The 17,726-nt window shown below is 48.9% G+C and overlaps 1 protein-coding gene across 3 annotated transcripts in view; it reads left to right on the top strand.

Annotated features, from left to right (window-relative positions):
* The window catches only part of RANBP17 (RAN binding protein 17), a 236,875-nt gene that overhangs the window by 209,355 nt on the left and 9,794 nt on the right, over positions 1 to 17,726 (top strand). For all 3 annotated transcript variants that reach the window (XM_037127901.2, XM_037127899.2, XM_053656934.1), the window contains one exon: positions 1,601 to 1,767. In XM_037127901.2, the coding sequence (XP_036983796.2) occupies positions 1,601 to 1,767 (167 nt within the window). The remainder of the gene's footprint in view (positions 1 to 1,600; positions 1,768 to 17,726) is intronic.

Below are 17,726 nucleotides of genomic sequence, written 5' to 3'. Positions count from 1 at the left end.
GTAAATGTTGGACTTAAATGTTAGACTCAAAACCTTAAAAATACTGGAAGAAAACATAGGTAGTAAAATCGCAGACGTTTCTTGTAGCAATATCTCTTCTGATAAATCTCCTCGGGTAAGGGAAACAAAGTAAAAATAAACAAATGGGACTACATCAAACTAAAAAGCTTTTTGCACAGCAAAGGAAAACATCAACAACATGAAAAGACAACCCACTGAATGGGAGAACAAATTCGCCTGTACATTTGATAAGGGGTTAATAACCAAGGCTTATAAAGAACTTATAAAACTCAACACCAGGAAAACAGACAATCCAATTTAAAAGTGAGGAAAGGACCTGAATGCATACTTCTCCAAAGAGGACATATGTACAGATGGCCGATAGGCATATGAAAGGATACTCTATGTCACTAATCATCAGAGAAATGCAAATTAAAACCACAATGAAGCCCTGGCTGGTGTAGCTCAGTGGATTGAGCGCGGGCCTGCGAACCAGACAATCGTGGTTCAATTCCCAGTCAGGGCACATGCCGGGTTGCAGGCCAGTTCCCTGCAGGCCAGTTCCCAGCAGGGGACGCACAAAAGGCAACCACACATTGATGTTTCTCTCCCTCTGTCCTTCCCTTCCCCCTCTAAAGATAAACAAATAAAATCTTTTAAAAAATAAATAAATAAATAATAAAACCGCAATGAGATATCACCTCGGACGTATCAGAATGGCTATCATCAGTAAATTAACAAATCAGTCTTGGCTGCATGTAAAGAAAAGGACACCCTCATGCGTTGGTGGGAATGCAGATTGGTGCAGCCACTGTGGGAATGAGTATGCAGTTGCCTCAAAAAATTAAAAATGGATCTGCCTTATGACCGAACAATTCCATTGCTGGGAATTTGTCCAAAGAAACCCAAAACACTCATTCAACAGAATATGCGCACTCCTGCGTTTTGCAGTGTTGTTTACAATAACCGAGATCCAGAAGCAGTCCAAGTGTCCATCAGTAGATGAGCAGATAAAAAAGGAACAGCTGTGGTATGTTATTTACATGGTGGAATACTACTCAGCCATAAAAAGGAAGGAGATCTCACCCTTTGTCACATCACGGACGGACCCGGAGAGTACTACACTAAGTGAAATAAGCCAGTCACAGAAAGACAAGTACCGTGTGATTTCATTCGGAAGTGGAATCTAATGAACAAAATGAACTAATGAGTATATTGTGAGAGACTGTTAGGTAGAGAGCAGGCTGACGGCTGTCAGGGGGTGGGGTTTGAGAAAAAAAAATTCATGGACATGGACAACAATGTGGTGATTGACTGGGTGGGGGGTTTAAGGGGGAAAATGGTGACGGATGGAGCCTTGACGTAGGGTGAGGAACACACATACAGTGTACAGATGACGTGTTCATTTAGAATTGTGCCCTTTGAACCTGAATGATTTTGTTAGCCAATGTCACCCAAATAAACTCAGCAAAAAGCGGGGGGTGGGGGGGGTGGGCGGGGATGCTTTGAAACCAGAAAGTTATTCTCGGTACAGGCATGGTAATGAATCCGTGATGCAAACACGTCAGCAGTGCGAATGAGTTCTCCCTTCTTCCTGCAGATACAGTTGTCTCCTCCAGCTGCTGCACCAGCTTGGACTACATCGTCACCTACCTCTTCAAGCACATAGCCAAAGAGGGCAAGAAGCCACTGCGGTGCAGAGAAGCTACCCAGGCCGGCCAGAGACTACTGCACTTCATGCAGCAGAACCCAGAGGTCCTGCAGCAGGTAACTAACGGTGTTGGTCTCCTGGCTTAAGAAACAGAGGTTCCCAAAAGGCAGCCTGGCCCCTGAATATCTCTGAGAGCAACTGGTCTTGCGGGGATTCTTTGTCAGTTATTCCCTAGGACGATGGTTCTCCCTGGAGGTGGGAAGTACGCCGGCCTCAGGGTTCCCAGCCTCAGGAACTCTCTGAGCCCTTCACTCCCTGCAGTGAACTAGAATTCAGAAAGGGGTAGCTCTTCCGGGGGCCTGGGGGGGAGAAAGGTGAAGCCTCTGGCCTCTTCCCTGGAGCCTGTAATAACACCGTCTGTGTTGGCCTTGAGTACTCCGGAAAGTGGGGAACTTCCATCTGTCCCAGGGAAAACCTACTAGGAACTTTCCATTTATCATATCGTGGTGGGTGTTTTCCCAGTTTAAGATGAGAAATCAAGGTCCAGCCGGGTCAAATTCCCAGGAGCATTTAATAATAAGTAATAAAGCCACAATTTCTTTATTGTCAAATGTGTTTTCTCAGTGGCTAGTATGAGTTAGGACTCAGTTTAATATTGTTTTTTATTTTCTCTATTTTATGATATTTTATGGATTATGCTATTACAGTTGTCCCAGTTTTCCCCCTTTGCCCCCCTCCACCCAACACCCCCTACTTACTCCCTCAGGCAGTCCCCCCACCATTGTTCATGTCCACGGGTCATGCGTGTGAGTTCTTTGGCTGTACTCTATTTCCTGTATGTTACTTTATATCCTCATGGCTATTCTGGAACATCCTATTTCTGCTTCTGAATCCCCTCCCCTCTTCACCCATTGTCCACACTCCCCTCCCATCTAGCCACCTTCAAAACACTCTCCGTATCCACGATTCTGTCTCTATTCTTAAAAAGCTCACTTCCACAAACCACCAAAACAGTATGCACGTAAGAAATGCACATGCTTTTGTTTCAAACGAAGAATACCATTTTTCTGTGGAAGCACCATCACTCTGACATTTTCCAGTTTCACGAGGTGTCGAAAACGGTACCCTTGTCCTGCTTCCAGTTGTGCCGTTGTGCCATATCAGCTCCGTTATGGTCTGGTTTGCAGATGTAAATGCTGTGCCATGGCCCTCAACCAGCAAATGAGTGTTTTGCAATCAACAGACAAGGTCACTCTGGCTGAACCAGAAAGGACAGCAGCCGTGGAAGGGGTTTTCTTCCTGGCTGTCCTTTTTTGCCGATATTTCAATGCAATTATGAGAACTTCATCTGTGGCAGTGTCTCAGTGAACCAGTTATCTTCCGGGTGGGGAGGGGTGTAGTTAAGATTTTGTGTAACTAGGTAAAGTGCTGTAGGCTTGTAACTATGTGGTATGACCCGGGAATTGTTATGTGTTGGTGATACAGTAAATAGAGGACGGTAACTCGCCTTTATTGAGAACTGTCTACGTGCGAGGTACAAGAGCAATTAAGACTCATAAGACATGATTTCCCTCCTTAAAAAGTCTCCTGTCGGTGGGACAGAGAGATAAGTAACCAGTTACATGGCGGTGTGATTAGCACAGTGGTGACATGGTGACATGGGGGAAGGGGACGCTCAGGGAAGTCGTCTCTTTTCGACGCCCCCCCCCAACAACCCTGAAATGTGGGTATCGTCATCCCCATTTTACAGATGAGTAAATTGAGGCTCAGAGATCAACTGGAAAGTCGGATAGGAAGGAAGGTCGGTTTGACTCAACAGCCCAAGTCCTCACCACCTGTGCTGTTGGTTCTCAAGGGTCTCGTTGGTGGGGTAAGACCCCAGGTTCGCCTAGACTGCCTTTCGTGGAGAGCTGGGCGTGCTTCTCCTCCCCACTGCCCTCCCACCCACCACGGTCGCCTCTGGCACCATCGGCCGTGAACACCCATGGACTGGCCAGGGACCAGCCCCAGCCCCCACCCCACCATGGCAGCAACAAGTTCACCGCCAAATGCCCCCTGCCGGCACTCAGCTGTGGTCTCTACATTGTCCTGTATGCTTTGGCAGGAACTTTGAGGTGGGTGGAAAATTTTAGCAAAAATCAATAGGCTGTGGTCCCGGACAAGTGCTGTGAGGCAGTGCAGAGCAAGCCATGTGGCCGTGCAGGGGACGATCAGGTTTGTCTGCACTCAGAAGCACCGTGCGTTCATTGCTTTAAGTAATTTCTGTGTGTTAATAACACTTGGTAACCCCTTACTTTGTAGTGTATGACTAAGTAGTGATGCATCTTTATTAACAGTGGAATACATTCTATTTATTTGGAATGCAGGCTTTCAGATAGCATTTTAAATATTAATGACTGGTATCTGGTAGTCAGCATAAATATGATTTGCATTAGCACTAGGTTGTATCATCCTGAGTGCCTCTGATGTCAACTCTCAGGCCTGGTAATATCTGACATCATCTCCTTGGGTCACTGACAACTTTGACCTCTATTCTTATGCACAGTTTCTGTCGTCTCAAAAGCTCTTTTGAATTGATTTGAAATTTTGACTCTTCCCTTTATGAGGCAGTAAAATTGATAATTATTCAGATGGGAACTGAGTGCTGAGTGAAAAATCAATTCCACCCTCTCTCTGCTGCGTATAAAATTACTTCTGAGTCGGCTGGACTGAACGGATGGCCGGAGTAAAAGCAGCAGGCAGGAGCAGTGGGGAGAATTAGCTGGACAGAGCTAATAGCCTGAAGGGATGGACTCGGAAAAGAGGGAGTGGCCAGTTGGGGGTTATTATGAGCCAGGATGGGTCCCATTGATCATCTGTTTACATCAGCTTCCCAGACCTTATAAATCAGCTCTGAAGAGTAGCAGAGCCCGAGACTCGGCCCCTTACCAGAGGGATTTTGTATTAGATTATTCTCGTTTCACACTCAGATGAAAAGTGAGCCATTGATTATTCATTGGTTGCCCATTAAACGCTGATTTTATAGATGATTTGCCTATCACAGAAAGTAATGAACAAGGCTGCTGCTTCGTAACTCAAGGTTTCAGTTTCCAAGACATCTGTGTCCGCTAAGTAATGCCTAACCCTATTAAAAGGAATGGGTTACAAATTGCTTAACCGTGCTGAAAAACTAGACCCTGATGACTAATTGTGCTTGGAGTTTAGAGAGGGTTTGTCAGCTCTTTAAAACTAAACTGATGCAATGATGCTGCAATTATTTACTAGTTTGAATTGTCCCCCCCCCCAACCTGGATCTATATTGCTGGAAGCACAGTTGCGGGAGGAGTGTGGATTCCAAATTGCTGAAGTTATCTCCTGAAGCTTGCAGAGCAGATGAAGCTCGAAGCCCCGAAAGGGTTTACCAGCAGCTCGGCAGGCCCTGCCTTCATGGGCCGCAGCCCGGGGCAGGCGTCCCAAGTGCCTCTCACCTTAGCTGTGTTTATTCTGACCTGCCGTGGGGGCTTTAGCTCTCCCGTGTGGTTCAGAACATTCTCCAATTAAGTTATCTGCCACATTTTGCAAACAAATCTAACTTTGCAAGCGTTAAATTTAGTCCTTTCGAAGACACACCCCAATTAAGTGGCTCCCTTTCAAGTAAGAATTATTTTCTAGCCAGCATTGTTTTGACTTTGCGGTTGAGAAAACCCCAGTTCACATATATTAAGAAAAAAAATTCCTGTGTGTTTATATGTCATTAGAAAGATAAGCCGAAATTTTAAGAACAGGACAATGGTAACAGTGAGGAGGCCCTGATCGGCTGCCGTAGTTTAGAAGATGCAACTTCTGGGCGACTTTTTTTTTTTTTTTTTCCAGTTTTACCACTGGTCACATTCAGTGTTTGCATCCATAACCTATAGATCAACATTCATTTAGTTACCTCACAGAGGGAAAGATTTGCTCAAATTGGGTAAACGAAGGAGTGACTTTTGGGGAACTACAGGGCCCCGTCAGAGACGGGACTTACTCTTTTTCAGACTGTAGGAGCAGAGCGCCAACTCTCAAAGCTTCTCTAAGTCGGAGTGTCAGCTAAAACTGAGTGCTCTGGAACCCGCAGCACCTTCCACTGAAGTACAGCAAAAACTGTGCCAGTGGCAGTGTTACTACTGATTGGATTACATTATGTGATTGGCTTATGAACAAGGCACGTTTAGCAATTATATTCTCTAAAATCTAAATATATTTACATGTTGAATGGAGGAATTAGAACATTTAGGTTTGAATTTGTCTTGCCCTCATCTCTTTCACTGTTCAGCTCAAGTATCAGAAACCCAAATACCCTCCTCCCCCCACCCTACTTTTTGCGCTAACCTGGCATTTAACTACAAATTGTGAAGAGCTGTCAGGAGCTATAAGAATCATACTCCAGCAGGGACGTAAGCGGCGAGAACATTCACCCTTTTCCTCAATCAGTCAGTCAATCAATGAAAATTGCTTTTGTACAGCGCTCTGCATGACATACATCCCAAAGTGAATTACAGCAGAAGGGAAATCGTCTGCTCTTCTTTCATTTCTGCGTTTAGATTGAAGCGGTATTGCTCAACATTTTGACATGCCGTACAAGACATCTTTCATACTTAAGATCCCATTCCGTAATGGTAAGCAGGGGAGAGTGCAGGCACACACTTAACTGATGGGGAGATTTGGGCCCGTGGAAACTTAGCAAGACTCTCACTGTGGGAAACACTTAGGCAGATGAAATATATTCATGTCTCTTAGCCTCTTAAAAAGTGATTAGCCAGATTTTGTAATGTTGTTAAAGGCATTTCTCATGAACCCTAAATAGGATGGGTGCCCTCCACATGACCCGTTAGCTCAGTCTGGTGGATTCACAACTTTATTACCAAAAATATGACAGTAGATTGATATCAGAAACACACACTGACAGGCGCTCACAGGGGGACAGAGGGTAACATGGACTGAAAAGGTTTGAAGGAAGCCAGGGGTCGGTCATTAGACCACAGAAGCGGAAAACGGGAACTCACGTGTCAGGATGCAGTTGGTTTCCCCAGATGCTGCTGTGAGCTCGGCCTTCCCAGCTCTCCCTGCGTGCCCGGTGTGTGTACGCCTAGGAAACAAGTAACACCGGCAAGCTAGACGTGCTTACTCTGGGCAGGCGCTGGCTGACGCGCTTCACGTGTGTATTTCATCTGATCGCGTCATCACGGTACCTCTGGGACATGGTCTCCATTTTACAGACACAGAAACTGAGGTGCCAGATGATTAAGTAACTTTCCCAAGGTCGCTTGCTCAGTAAGTAGAAAAACTAAAGTTTTAGCCTAGGCCCATTTAACTCCGAGTTCAGATACCAACCCCAAAGCCGTAGCCGCTTGGTGATTCCTCTGAACCAGTGTGTGTATTTTAGGCACTAGCAGTACGGCAAGTTGAGCTTCCAGAAAGTCCCACCGGGGCCATCCTTAAGGTAGAATGAGTTAGGGCACCACCCTACACCTCAACATGGTGCGGCAGCCGGGGCAAAACAGATGGGCGGGGACCCAAAGAGGCAACGGGGCGAGGGAGAGGAACGTCGCTCTGCCAAATGGTACCGAGACGCCCGGTGGTCCCCACCATCCCTGAGGCAGCGCCAGCAGAGCTAACAGGGTTTCCTCTCTCCCCTGCTCCACCCAAACCCAAGCGTTAGTGCTGTACCCAGTCATTGAGGGTATGAACTTTAGCAAGACCTGTCACCTTGAGAAGGGCAGAGTCAGCAGAGTGACTGTCTCCCGGTGTCCCTCTGTGACTCTCCTTCCACGCCTCTGAGGTGGCTCCTGCCTTGACTCACCCCTGATCGTGCTGGGGCAGACGCAGTATGGCAGCCGGGTGATGAAGGTGCGGAGGCAACAAGTGGTTTGCACCCATCCCCCATACCCTGCACATCCCTAGTCTTCCTCCTGATTTTCGTCACTGACTTACCAGTACAAAGTGACATTTTTTCATCCCTCCTGCTCGTAAACAGCTCCTCTTTTCTAAAGGAAGATTCTACTACTGAGTACCGTTAGCTCTATCAAAGGTCATTCTTAAGGTCTTCCCACACTGGCAAGTCCGAGGCCGACACCTGGGTTCTTTTGAGCCTCCCTCTTCCTCACCTTCCACTCTGCAAGCCAAGGTGCCTCTTAGAGCCGAGCAGAAAAGGTGAATGAGGTAGGCTGGGAAAAACACTAAATTGAGTGCACATTCCTGTCCAAAGGGGGCAGTGTCCTCACAGCTCCAGAGAACTGCTTCCCTGGCAAGAGGGGAGCCAAGGCCAGGTGTTGCCAGGTAGATTGACCCCCAAAGGGGAGCCAGAGATCTGGATTTTAAGGTGTTGGCCACTAGCTGAAAACTGGAAACAAATTATAAAAGTACGCTGCAGGTCAGCACTATACGTCTGGTTGCTGGTTTTGCGCCTCTGTGTTGTACGGTAGCAGAGAATTTCAGGACTGTGAGGTCCCTCGCCCGGTGCACGGTCCCTGGTGTCGCTCACACCAGCTCCCGTGGCGAGGCTACAGCAGTATTTTTCTTTCTCTCTGGCGTCTTGATAATCTTCAAAGCACACTTGTTTCATTCCTTTGTAAAGGATGTGTTGTTTTGCACAGAGAAGGGATGCGGTAAAATCTAATGGTTCAGGATGAAATCAGAATATCTAGAAGAACCAGGGCTGGACAGAATTATCTAGGTAGCATCCAGGTAATAGACGTCGCAAGGGAGAATGATGAGTATGTGACCGCCACCACTGAAGAGCAGCTTAGAAAAGTCAAGTTTATATGTTTAAAAATAGAAAACACTTTTTTCACTTAAGTGGCATCTTATCCATGATATTATAAATTATTTGTCGTCCTTTAGAAGGAGGATTTTGGTCCATATCCTTTGTCATATATCATCTTGGCCAGTTTGACCTCATTTTTGTTATGGAATTGTTGAATGACTGTTTCAACTGTAACTCCCCCAAAAAGTGGCATTTTAAAACAGAAAAACCAGTTACAGTAGTAACCTATTCTTCATTAATAACTCACCAAATTAGCATTATGGCCGTAATACCTATCTTTCCAGAATCCCTTGTTTTCCCCAAAGATTATCATCATCTCGGAACTTGTCCCAGCCCCTCACAGAGCCTGGCACCTTGCACTAGTCGATGGCTGTCTGCCAAACAAGCCAAAAAGAAAAACAAAATTAGACGTCCTAAGTCCGGTCTGCAGGCAGTGGCTTAGGTATCAAATCAACATGATCGCTGACCACTTACTGCGTAGTAAACTAACTGGTGATGCCGAGATGAGCTTATTGTATGTTACTCTGTGCCACCTCATAACCCTGCCAAAATTCCACAAGAACATCTCCTTGCACACGTGAGTGAGGAAAGAAATAAGTTCTTCAAACGCAGTTCCAGGATACGGTTAACAGAACAGGGAGTTGTGCTGTGTCGTTTTATTTTTTTTTTCACTAGGACATGTGTTTTTTCTACCTCTAAGCACAGTTTAAAGATGTAATCCATTGACAGTGTAACTGTCCTTATTAATTGAAAGGGGTGGAATCTACCAGATGCAGCCCAAACCAGCAGAGAGTTGGAGGCCTACGCAGCAGCGAAGGCACCATATTGAGTGAGCCAGAATTCAGTCTCCAAGTCATTTATTTCAGCTGGTGACAGTGCATTTAAACTCCTGTGCCCCAGCAGTGATTGATGGTTTAATATCATATATAATTTTTTTAATGAAGGAAAACCATTTAAATATGTTATCATTTGCACTGGTATTCTCCCATGTACATAACTGCATTTAATCATTATGGGGATTGTTTTTATACTTGTGTAATTTGTATCCAAGAAATAACTGTCAAAGCCATCTCGCGCTGTTGCGGGAAGTGCCACGGCGCACTCCGTACTTGAAGGGATTCGCTCTTCCCTGCACGTAATTAAGAGCGTTGCAGCTTTGGCTGCCACCACATAGGAATTCCATGTTTACATTTCCGAGACTGAAAAATCAGCCACACTGTGCTTTTTCAGGTTCCTGTTTTCTGAGGCTACTGTACTTAAGTACCTTACTTCTGTACCAGTGTGTGATTTGAAGAGTTTGATTTTAAGACTTTTAATATTAAAATACATAATACACTTTTATTATCTAATTACAAGAGGGCTTAGCCTCTTATTAAAGTTGCTAAATCAGACCTAGATTAGCATCATAATGGCACAGTTTGACACAGAATACTCAAAAGTCAAGTTCGAGGGAAGGGATGGGGGTTTTTTGTTGTTTGGGGGGTTTTCTCCTCTGCCCAGCCCTGCCCCCCACACACACACACACAAAGTAAAAGGGTGAAATGCACTCAGGGAAACAAACGGAGCAGTTTGCAGAAGGAGCAGAGGTGTCAGCATAGGATGGTGCCCTTAGGCAAGGCAGCTGGTCTATGTAGCCTTTTGTTAGTCTGCTACTGGTCTGTGTAGCCTTTAGGCCGGCACCAGAAACAATCACTCCTGCAGGGTCAGCTGCTGGTCAGAGGCAAAGTAAGAAAAGATTCCGCCTTCGGATGCACAGCCGTGATTTCTGTACAGCTGGCACCTGCTACTGGTGCGCAGCGTGAGGGTGAAAGGTCAAAGAGGCAGTTGTTCCGAACTCAAGAATGGCTTAAAGGGACTTGTAGATTAATCTGCTTTATTAACTTCTGTATATTAGATAACTATTGCTGTGAATGACAGTACATCTTTTTGAATAAGTCTCATCTCTTTCTCTTTTAAATTAGCTTTTGAGTAATGAATATTAAATAGAAAGCATTTCAGGAGTAATTAAATGAAAACAGAATGATGTCATTTTGCAATTATACTTGTGTGTTTATAGAAGAGGGGAATTATAATGTTTTCTAAGGAGCCCACTCCTTCATAAAAGATGAATTTGAAATAAATAAGCCATATGTCCATTAGCCCCTGCGTTTAATCTAAAAAATATGATACAGTTTGTGACTTAGCGTGAAGTCACTGGGTGCCCGCGGCCGGGCGGGGCGTTCCCAGGGGCTCCGGGTGCTGCGCTCTTTCCGAATTAGAGCGGCTGCAGCCGTCATGGTCCGTCCCTCCGTCTGCAGTTCAGCACGGCTCCGTGTCAGTCTGCAGCAGATGCTCTCGGAGTAGACAGGGAGCTGTAAAAACACGGCCAGTGTGCACAGCTCTCCCTTCCCGCTCACGGAGAGCGGACGGAGGGCGCAGAGAGCTGCAGCCGGCTGAGCCCGGTAGTGCGTAGTCAGGCACATCGCCCCAACGGCGAATGGCGAGCAAGGTGGTTTTAGCGTCTGCCTTAACAGGGGCTGGCGTAGTTGGCTATCGCTGTAAGTTAAGGGTAGACATAGTTCACTAAACGTATCTTTCGTAAAAGCCTCTGCAAGGCAAATTTCCTAATCCATATCTCACATACGAAGGCCAGCTCTGGGGAAATGAACAGTTTGTGTTCCAAAGGGACGGTTTTGTCGTCGTTTTTGAGAATTCTCAGAAAAAGAAGGCCCGCAGATGACCCGGCCCTTCCACGCTGGCGCGGGCGGGAGTCATCTGGCTTTGGTCTGCGCTTCCGAGTGTCAACATTGGTGCAGTCTTTCTTCTCCAAGCGGTGTCTCTGTGACCTTGAGAGCGACACCTGAGGTCACTGTCCTGAGTCACCCTGAAGCCAGGCCGGGCCCGCCAGCAGGGTTCTGAGCCTGCACGGGTGTCACAGCGAGGCTGACCGAGCTACAGGCGCGTGCTGGGCGGGGGGCTCCTCTCACGTCCAAGCGGAAGGGCCGCCACACCTCCTCGAAGAGCCAGGCCTTTCCTCCGTCTGGTCACAGACGCCCTACTCTCTGCGGGGCCACTAGGACCTGAGCCGTCACCGTGGAAGGGCCACCTCAGAATCAGAGGATTATGGTGACGAATGATGTGATGGAAAAGAAGTAGCAATAATCACACACTAGGAGGTTGTGTGCTCGGGGCTTTGTGCACACGTCCTTACATGCACACGTCTGGGGTGTGTGTGTGTGTTCCATTTTAAGTCTCACCAGCGGTGAGGCAGACATTTTCACCTCCATTTTACAGTCACACCAGGGTCGTTGCAGCCCTGGGCAGTCAGGTAGCTCCCCCGAAGCCATCCAGCTGGTGGGTGGCAGTCCTCCTTGTTCCACAGGACAGGTTCCAGGTAGACCAGAGCAGGACTGGCGGAGTGGAGGGAAGGCAGGGGAGGCATGCAGTTCTCCGTCACTCCCAAATCCTGGACTGAGCCGAGGGCCCACCTTTGGAGAACTGACTGGACAAGAGGTGAGCGCTTGGCACAAGCTGCCTCAGTGAGTCCCCCCTGGATTTAGAAATCAGCATTTAAAAGGTCTTGGTCAGCCTCTAATCTTCACCCGAATTGAAGACTTGAAAAATCAAGAGCCGTGGGCAGCCAGCCCCTGCCACACGCTCAGAGGAGTGGCCAGTCCTCAGCGAGGGGAAGTGCGGCCAACCTGCCGAGACTCTCGATTGGAGACCAGGCAGCTCCAGGGGGGGGGGAGAGAGACTGGGAAAGGCCCTGGCAGCCCTTGTCCCTACTTATAGGTCCCTAAGAGGCCTGGTTCCTCTGCCTGGTCTCTGGTCCTCAAGTCAGCCCTTTCTGGCCTAAATTTCGTCCGTCACAGTTGCTGTCCTCATAGACAGGAAGCTGCGAGGACAAGATGGACCGAGGAGCGTCGCCTCCCTGACCCAGAGGAGGGCTCACTAAATGTGTCAGGTGCACCTGCGCTCTGAAAAACAGTCAGTTTTTCCTGTGCCCCTCTGTCGGCCCCAAACTGACTTCTTCACACTCACCCTTCCTGCATGCTCCAGGCAAGAATGAAATCGGCTTCCTAATGTTTTCCTTTTATATAACGTCTTCACACCTAAGTCTCTTCTGAAATCTGTCCTAACAGGTAGAGAAGGCCAGTATGGATATTTTTGAACTTGGGAGTACAAGTACATCAACAAATGTATTCTCTTAGTACCCATGTGGGGAAAGTACGCGGAGGTTCAGAGAGGCCAAATAACTTGCCCGCAGTCACACAGCCACTAAATGCCGGTGCCTGAAACACACCAAGGGCGCAGCTCCTGACCTTGGCCTCTCCTCCCTTCCTGGCTTTTCTTCCTGCCCGTTCCTGCCTGTCCCAGGGAGGCGGCAGGATAAACGGCGGGGTCTCTCCCGCCGCCTTTACTCTAAGGGGCATTGTGAGCGGTGTGAGGAGCTCTTCGAGTTGTATGGAAGAATGAACGGTATGAAGTGAGTGTTGGCTGCATGATGGCATGATTTATTCGTTTTACAGTTATTACGAGGCTTGCACACACGTGAAGGGTGTGATGTGAGATCTTCCCCGAGCACGTTAGTGCGCTGGCACTGTGCGTCAGGGCCTTGCGTTCGTCTCTGTCTTAACTCTTGGAGAGTTCAACCAGCAGCAGCAGCGGCCTGCGGGGCGGCCACGAGCTTGGGTCGCACGCTAGGGGGGCCTTTCTCTTGGTCGCAGTCTGATCACTACTCAAAGAACCAGGTCGCGGCTCCCTGATCCCCCAGCCTCCTGTGAGTTAACGCTGCTTCCCACGCTTTGCAACCCGGCCGACCCTTACCTGTCGACCACAGATCCCATGTTGTGCTCAGGGACGTACGGACTCGTGCTTCCAGACGGAGGCAGCTCCGTCCTCCTTTGAAAGTTGTTCCCTTGCAGATTCTCTGCATCGGTTGAGGAGTCCCTGCTTTATCACAGCCGGCACAGACAGCTTCTGCGGTCAGCTTCCGCAGCATGGAAGGGCAGGCCTGTGCTTCCTACCTGTGACCTTGGGTTCGTTACTCCACTTCCTCGAGGGGAGCAGCGCCTCCCCTGGAGAACTCTGTGCCTTACTTGACCTGGGCCCCAGGAAGAGGTGGCTGAACTGCGCCGCCCTGCGGTCTCATGCCCAGACTCCTCAAGACTTGAGCCAACACTCACTGCCTTCGAGCTCTCCCACGCTGTCACCCCCTCGCCCGCCCCATAGCCTGGAACGCGGTACCACGGAAAAGCAAAACACTCACGGCCACACTTAGTTGAGGTCGTAAGAACAAAGAATAAGAAATAAACTGCCAGGAAGTACAGAGAGGGAAAGTGCAAGACCTGAAGAGAAATCTCTTAGGCCCCAAAGAGACCCAGCAGAAGGAAAGGCCAGGGCAGGAGCCGTGTGTTGATGCCCATACTTAATGTGGCATCTCCTTGTAGATGGGACAGAGAAGTTCCACTCGGGAGCTAAAAGCGTCAATTAGAGTTAAGTGCATTTAGGGATGATTTCTCTGAGACCCTTAAGATTCAAAGGAGACATCTTGATGGGCGGACCACAGGAGATTAATAAGTACGTAGGCTGTCCTGCTCCATGAGGCTGCGGGGACCACACTGTGTTCAGTTCTGTACCACAAAACCTGCCGTACAGTAGGAGTTCAGTACATGTGTGTCATGGGTGCACCGAGCGCATAATAAGAGCTGAGACTAGAATATTGACTTGAAAAGCCTGCAGAGTTCCGAGCCCCTCCAGGAGCTGGGACCGCTTTAAGGGAGGCTGCCCTTTAAGGCAGAAGCCCCGCCCTATGCAAATGCTATGCTCCCATCCCACCGAGGGAGCAGGCCCTCCCACTCCCCGCCCCCCAGTCTGTTTTCTGAGCCCCCTGAATTACAGAGAGGCCAGAAACAAATTGACAGAAACCTGGAGGAGAGTAACTCAAGTGATTTAGGAGAATGGAAGGGTTGGCTTATGGGGCCAGATTAAAGAAGCTAAATATGTATAGCCAGCCTAAGTGACAACTAAATGGGGCATTTGATAAGTCTATAAATACTCAGAGGATGTAAATGCCAGGGAGGAAAGGGAATTACTTAGCCTGGCACAATGGAGTATTGGCATAATGGGATAATATTAAGAAAGGGAGAATGAAGGTTGAGCATCAATAAAAAGCTTTCTGACAAAGAGAACCGTTCCTGACAGAGGACACTATTAAGTTATGTGCTGTGGGCCAACGGAAGTAATGGCAGTGCCATTTCTCAGGGTGGTGGCCACAGAGCGGCAGGGCAGGCGCCGAGGCACATCCCGCCGAGGCCCGGGACACCCAGGCACCCCGTCTGTGGCTTCCCGGCCCTAGCACAGGACAAGAAGTCGTGTCCTCTTGGAATAAGTGAGGTGGCCCAGACTTCTGCAAGCTCTGACCCCCTGGTCACAGAGGCAGGTCACCTTTCCACGTCCCTGCTGGAAGGGTTCCTGCACCTCGAATGCTACCCATCTCCTGCAGGATGCAGTCCACCTTCTCCAGCACCTGCCGAGGCCCTTCACCAGGCTGGCCCACACGCCCCCTCCCGCCCCTGAGAACTGCTCGCCACCCCACTTCCCCGCACCTTTGCACCTGCCCACCCTTCTCACCTGACTGCCTTGGCTCATTCCCTACAACACACTGGGGGGTCCCCACCTGCACCCCCCCAGCCTGAGGCAGTCTGCCTCTGGTCTCTCAAAGCCCCCTGTGCAGACCTACGTTTGTGGCGCTTGCAGTACTTTCTTGTTGTCATTTAAATACTGCGCATGTCCTCACCTACTTGACCGTGAGCTCTCTGAGGGCTGGGACCATGCCTTGCATATCTGCATCCCGGGGGTCGGACCCGGAGCCCGGGACAGAGGAGGCGGTCGGCCAGTGTCTGAAGAAACCATGGAACGAGGTTTGATTCCCAGCACTTCCAGTCACTATCGTTTCTTAGCGTCCCTGTGAGATTATCGGGGCAAAAGAGCTCGAGAACCTCAGCAACATCTCGGAATCATCTGCCCGGCCTCTGGGCCAGCGCTCGCCGCGCCATTTAGACAACTATAAATAAAAACCCTCAGACCTGAGAGGCAGCGCGCCATCCGCTGGGGTTTGAATGTGGGCCGGAGCCCAGTCTTCAAGGGAAAGCGCTTCTGAGGGCCCCGTGAATCTTCCACAGAAATACCTTTTCTCCCCACTCAGAATCATTGTGAGCATGACAAGTGAAATAATCCTCCCCTGTTGGTTATGAAGGGTTTTATGTCCATCTAACCAAATCCCCCCACGAAACCAGAGAGAACGTGGTGACAGATGAGGGGCGATGAAACTCCGGCCCTCCTACTGTAGGGTAATACGTTTATTCCGAAATACAATATTCATTGCACGGCGCATGCACGGTGCTGAGCTGCCCTTGTGCCATTCTGCCCTGTGTCGCTCGGTTGTGAAATACGATATTCATCGGGAAGAGCTGTTCGCTAGGGCTGCATGCTGTTTCCCGCTCCCTCCCTGATTGCCAGTGGCCTCACTGTTTATTTTGTCACTGAATGTTTCACGCCAGCACGTGCCTGTTCTCATCTCTGCCGTGCATCTCTGTGTGCCCTCGTTCGGGTTCCTGTCACTGCCCCTTACCCCCGAATTCACTGTTGGACTGTTGGCCTGCTGGACACAAGCACCTCTCCACCACGGTGGTGCTGCGTGGCAGCCTCGCACCTGACCCCTTCTCTCTCCATTGGCAGCCTTGAACCTGAGGCCAGGTCCGTAAAGCTCAGTGTTTACCTGCAGCTTCTGTATCAGGTCGGGTTTCTTGGAAAGACTTCATTTACTGGGAAGAAAGCGAGGCATGCAGTAGGGAATTCCGGTCGTCTCTGTGTGTCTGCCACCGCAGCCGTGCCCCTGCCTGCAGCTGCCCCTGGTGCCGGTCCCCAGTTCCCATCGGTCACTGCTCCACTCCACGGGCCGTGGAGGGCTCCCATTCACGTCCCGGCCCAGACTCGTTTTTGCACCCACGTGACCCAAAAGGCCTCTTACACCTGGGCTCAGCCTTCCCCTCATCATCAACTCCTCATCCTGCCGCTCAAAAAGTCTCACTCAGAAGCTCCCACGTGGGGCTCACTGCTTCTCGCACAGACCAAGCCCTGTCTCCTGTGCTTTTTCTCGTTTCATCGTCTGTTCCAGATAGATCCTCCTTCCCCGCGATGCTCTGTGCATCTGCTAGGATTCAAGTTAAATACCACCTTCCTGTGAAGATGGGCAGGTCTTTCCCGTCAGAATCACAGCGCATGTGCCTTTGTTGGTCTCCCTTGAGCTTGCACACCTGCTGGCTAATCGTCACCACCACCCCCCAGAGGCTGGTGTGAGCCAGTCGCCCATGTGGGCCCGTGAGCTACAAGTAACAGTGTCACGTGGCCGAGGAAAGTGGCCTTGGCGTTGAGAGCTATTCCTCTGCTTTTTTGCCACCATTCCTACCCAGAGGAAATTGAAATAATGTTTTTGACAAGTGATGCTTAATTTTCACATCACGTTGAAAAGTGTTCTGTTCGGTGTTGGCAGGAGAAGAATGAGAAACAGTTCCCCAAATGGTGCTGAGTGGCAAAGCCTGCAGCCTTGCAGAGCCCTGGGTTTTCTAGTGTTATTCTAATGCAGCAAGCTGCTTTATGAGGTCTGCAGCCACTTGAAATATGATTTACTACTCGGAAAAAGTTTCCAATGGATAATGAAGATTCAAGAATGAGGCTCACAGTGTAGTGTAGTCAATTTCGTTGGTGTTGCTCTCCAGTACATCTCTGCCATTGAAATGAATTATTTATGATAATTTATTTCAACCATGGAAAATAAAACTGTTTTCATTGTGATGAGCGCAGTAACACTCAGAATAGACACATTACATGCAATACTCTCAATTAATTAATCCTGAAGTTGCATTCCAACTTTATCTTCTGTCTTACAAGCTGGGAGACTGGCAGGTAATTCTTCCCCCAATAAACAATGATTCAAGTGCACGCTTCGAGAACTAGGGGTAATGTTGGTAACAGGGGAAATTGAAACAGCAGCAGAACTGCGTCGTGGCTTTCCTTAGATTTCATGGTGGGTGGAAGCGTTCTGAAATATTCTAGGCCGTGTATCACTTGGAGAGAAAGCACCCCTTAACTTGCTGTAAGGAGGGGTGGCGGGGAGGGTGCCATTGGTGTGGCTGTGGCACGCAGCGCTGATACAAGACCAGAGCCGGCCGAGGTAACCAGTCCTGCAGAGCCTTTATTGGTAAGGAGCCTCTTTGCTTATCTTTTTTTTTTTTTAGCAAAGTTAGCCCCGTG

The sequence above is a fragment of the Artibeus jamaicensis genome, unplaced genomic scaffold (genome assembly GCF_021234435.1).
Source record: "Artibeus jamaicensis isolate MK-2021 breed Jamaican fruit bat unplaced genomic scaffold, CSHL_Jam_final scaffold_3151, whole genome shotgun sequence".
NCBI lineage: Eukaryota > Metazoa > Chordata > Mammalia > Chiroptera > Phyllostomidae > Artibeus > Artibeus jamaicensis.
The sequence above is the reverse complement of the archived record's forward strand: the minus strand, read 5'-3'. Positions and strand labels throughout refer to the sequence as shown.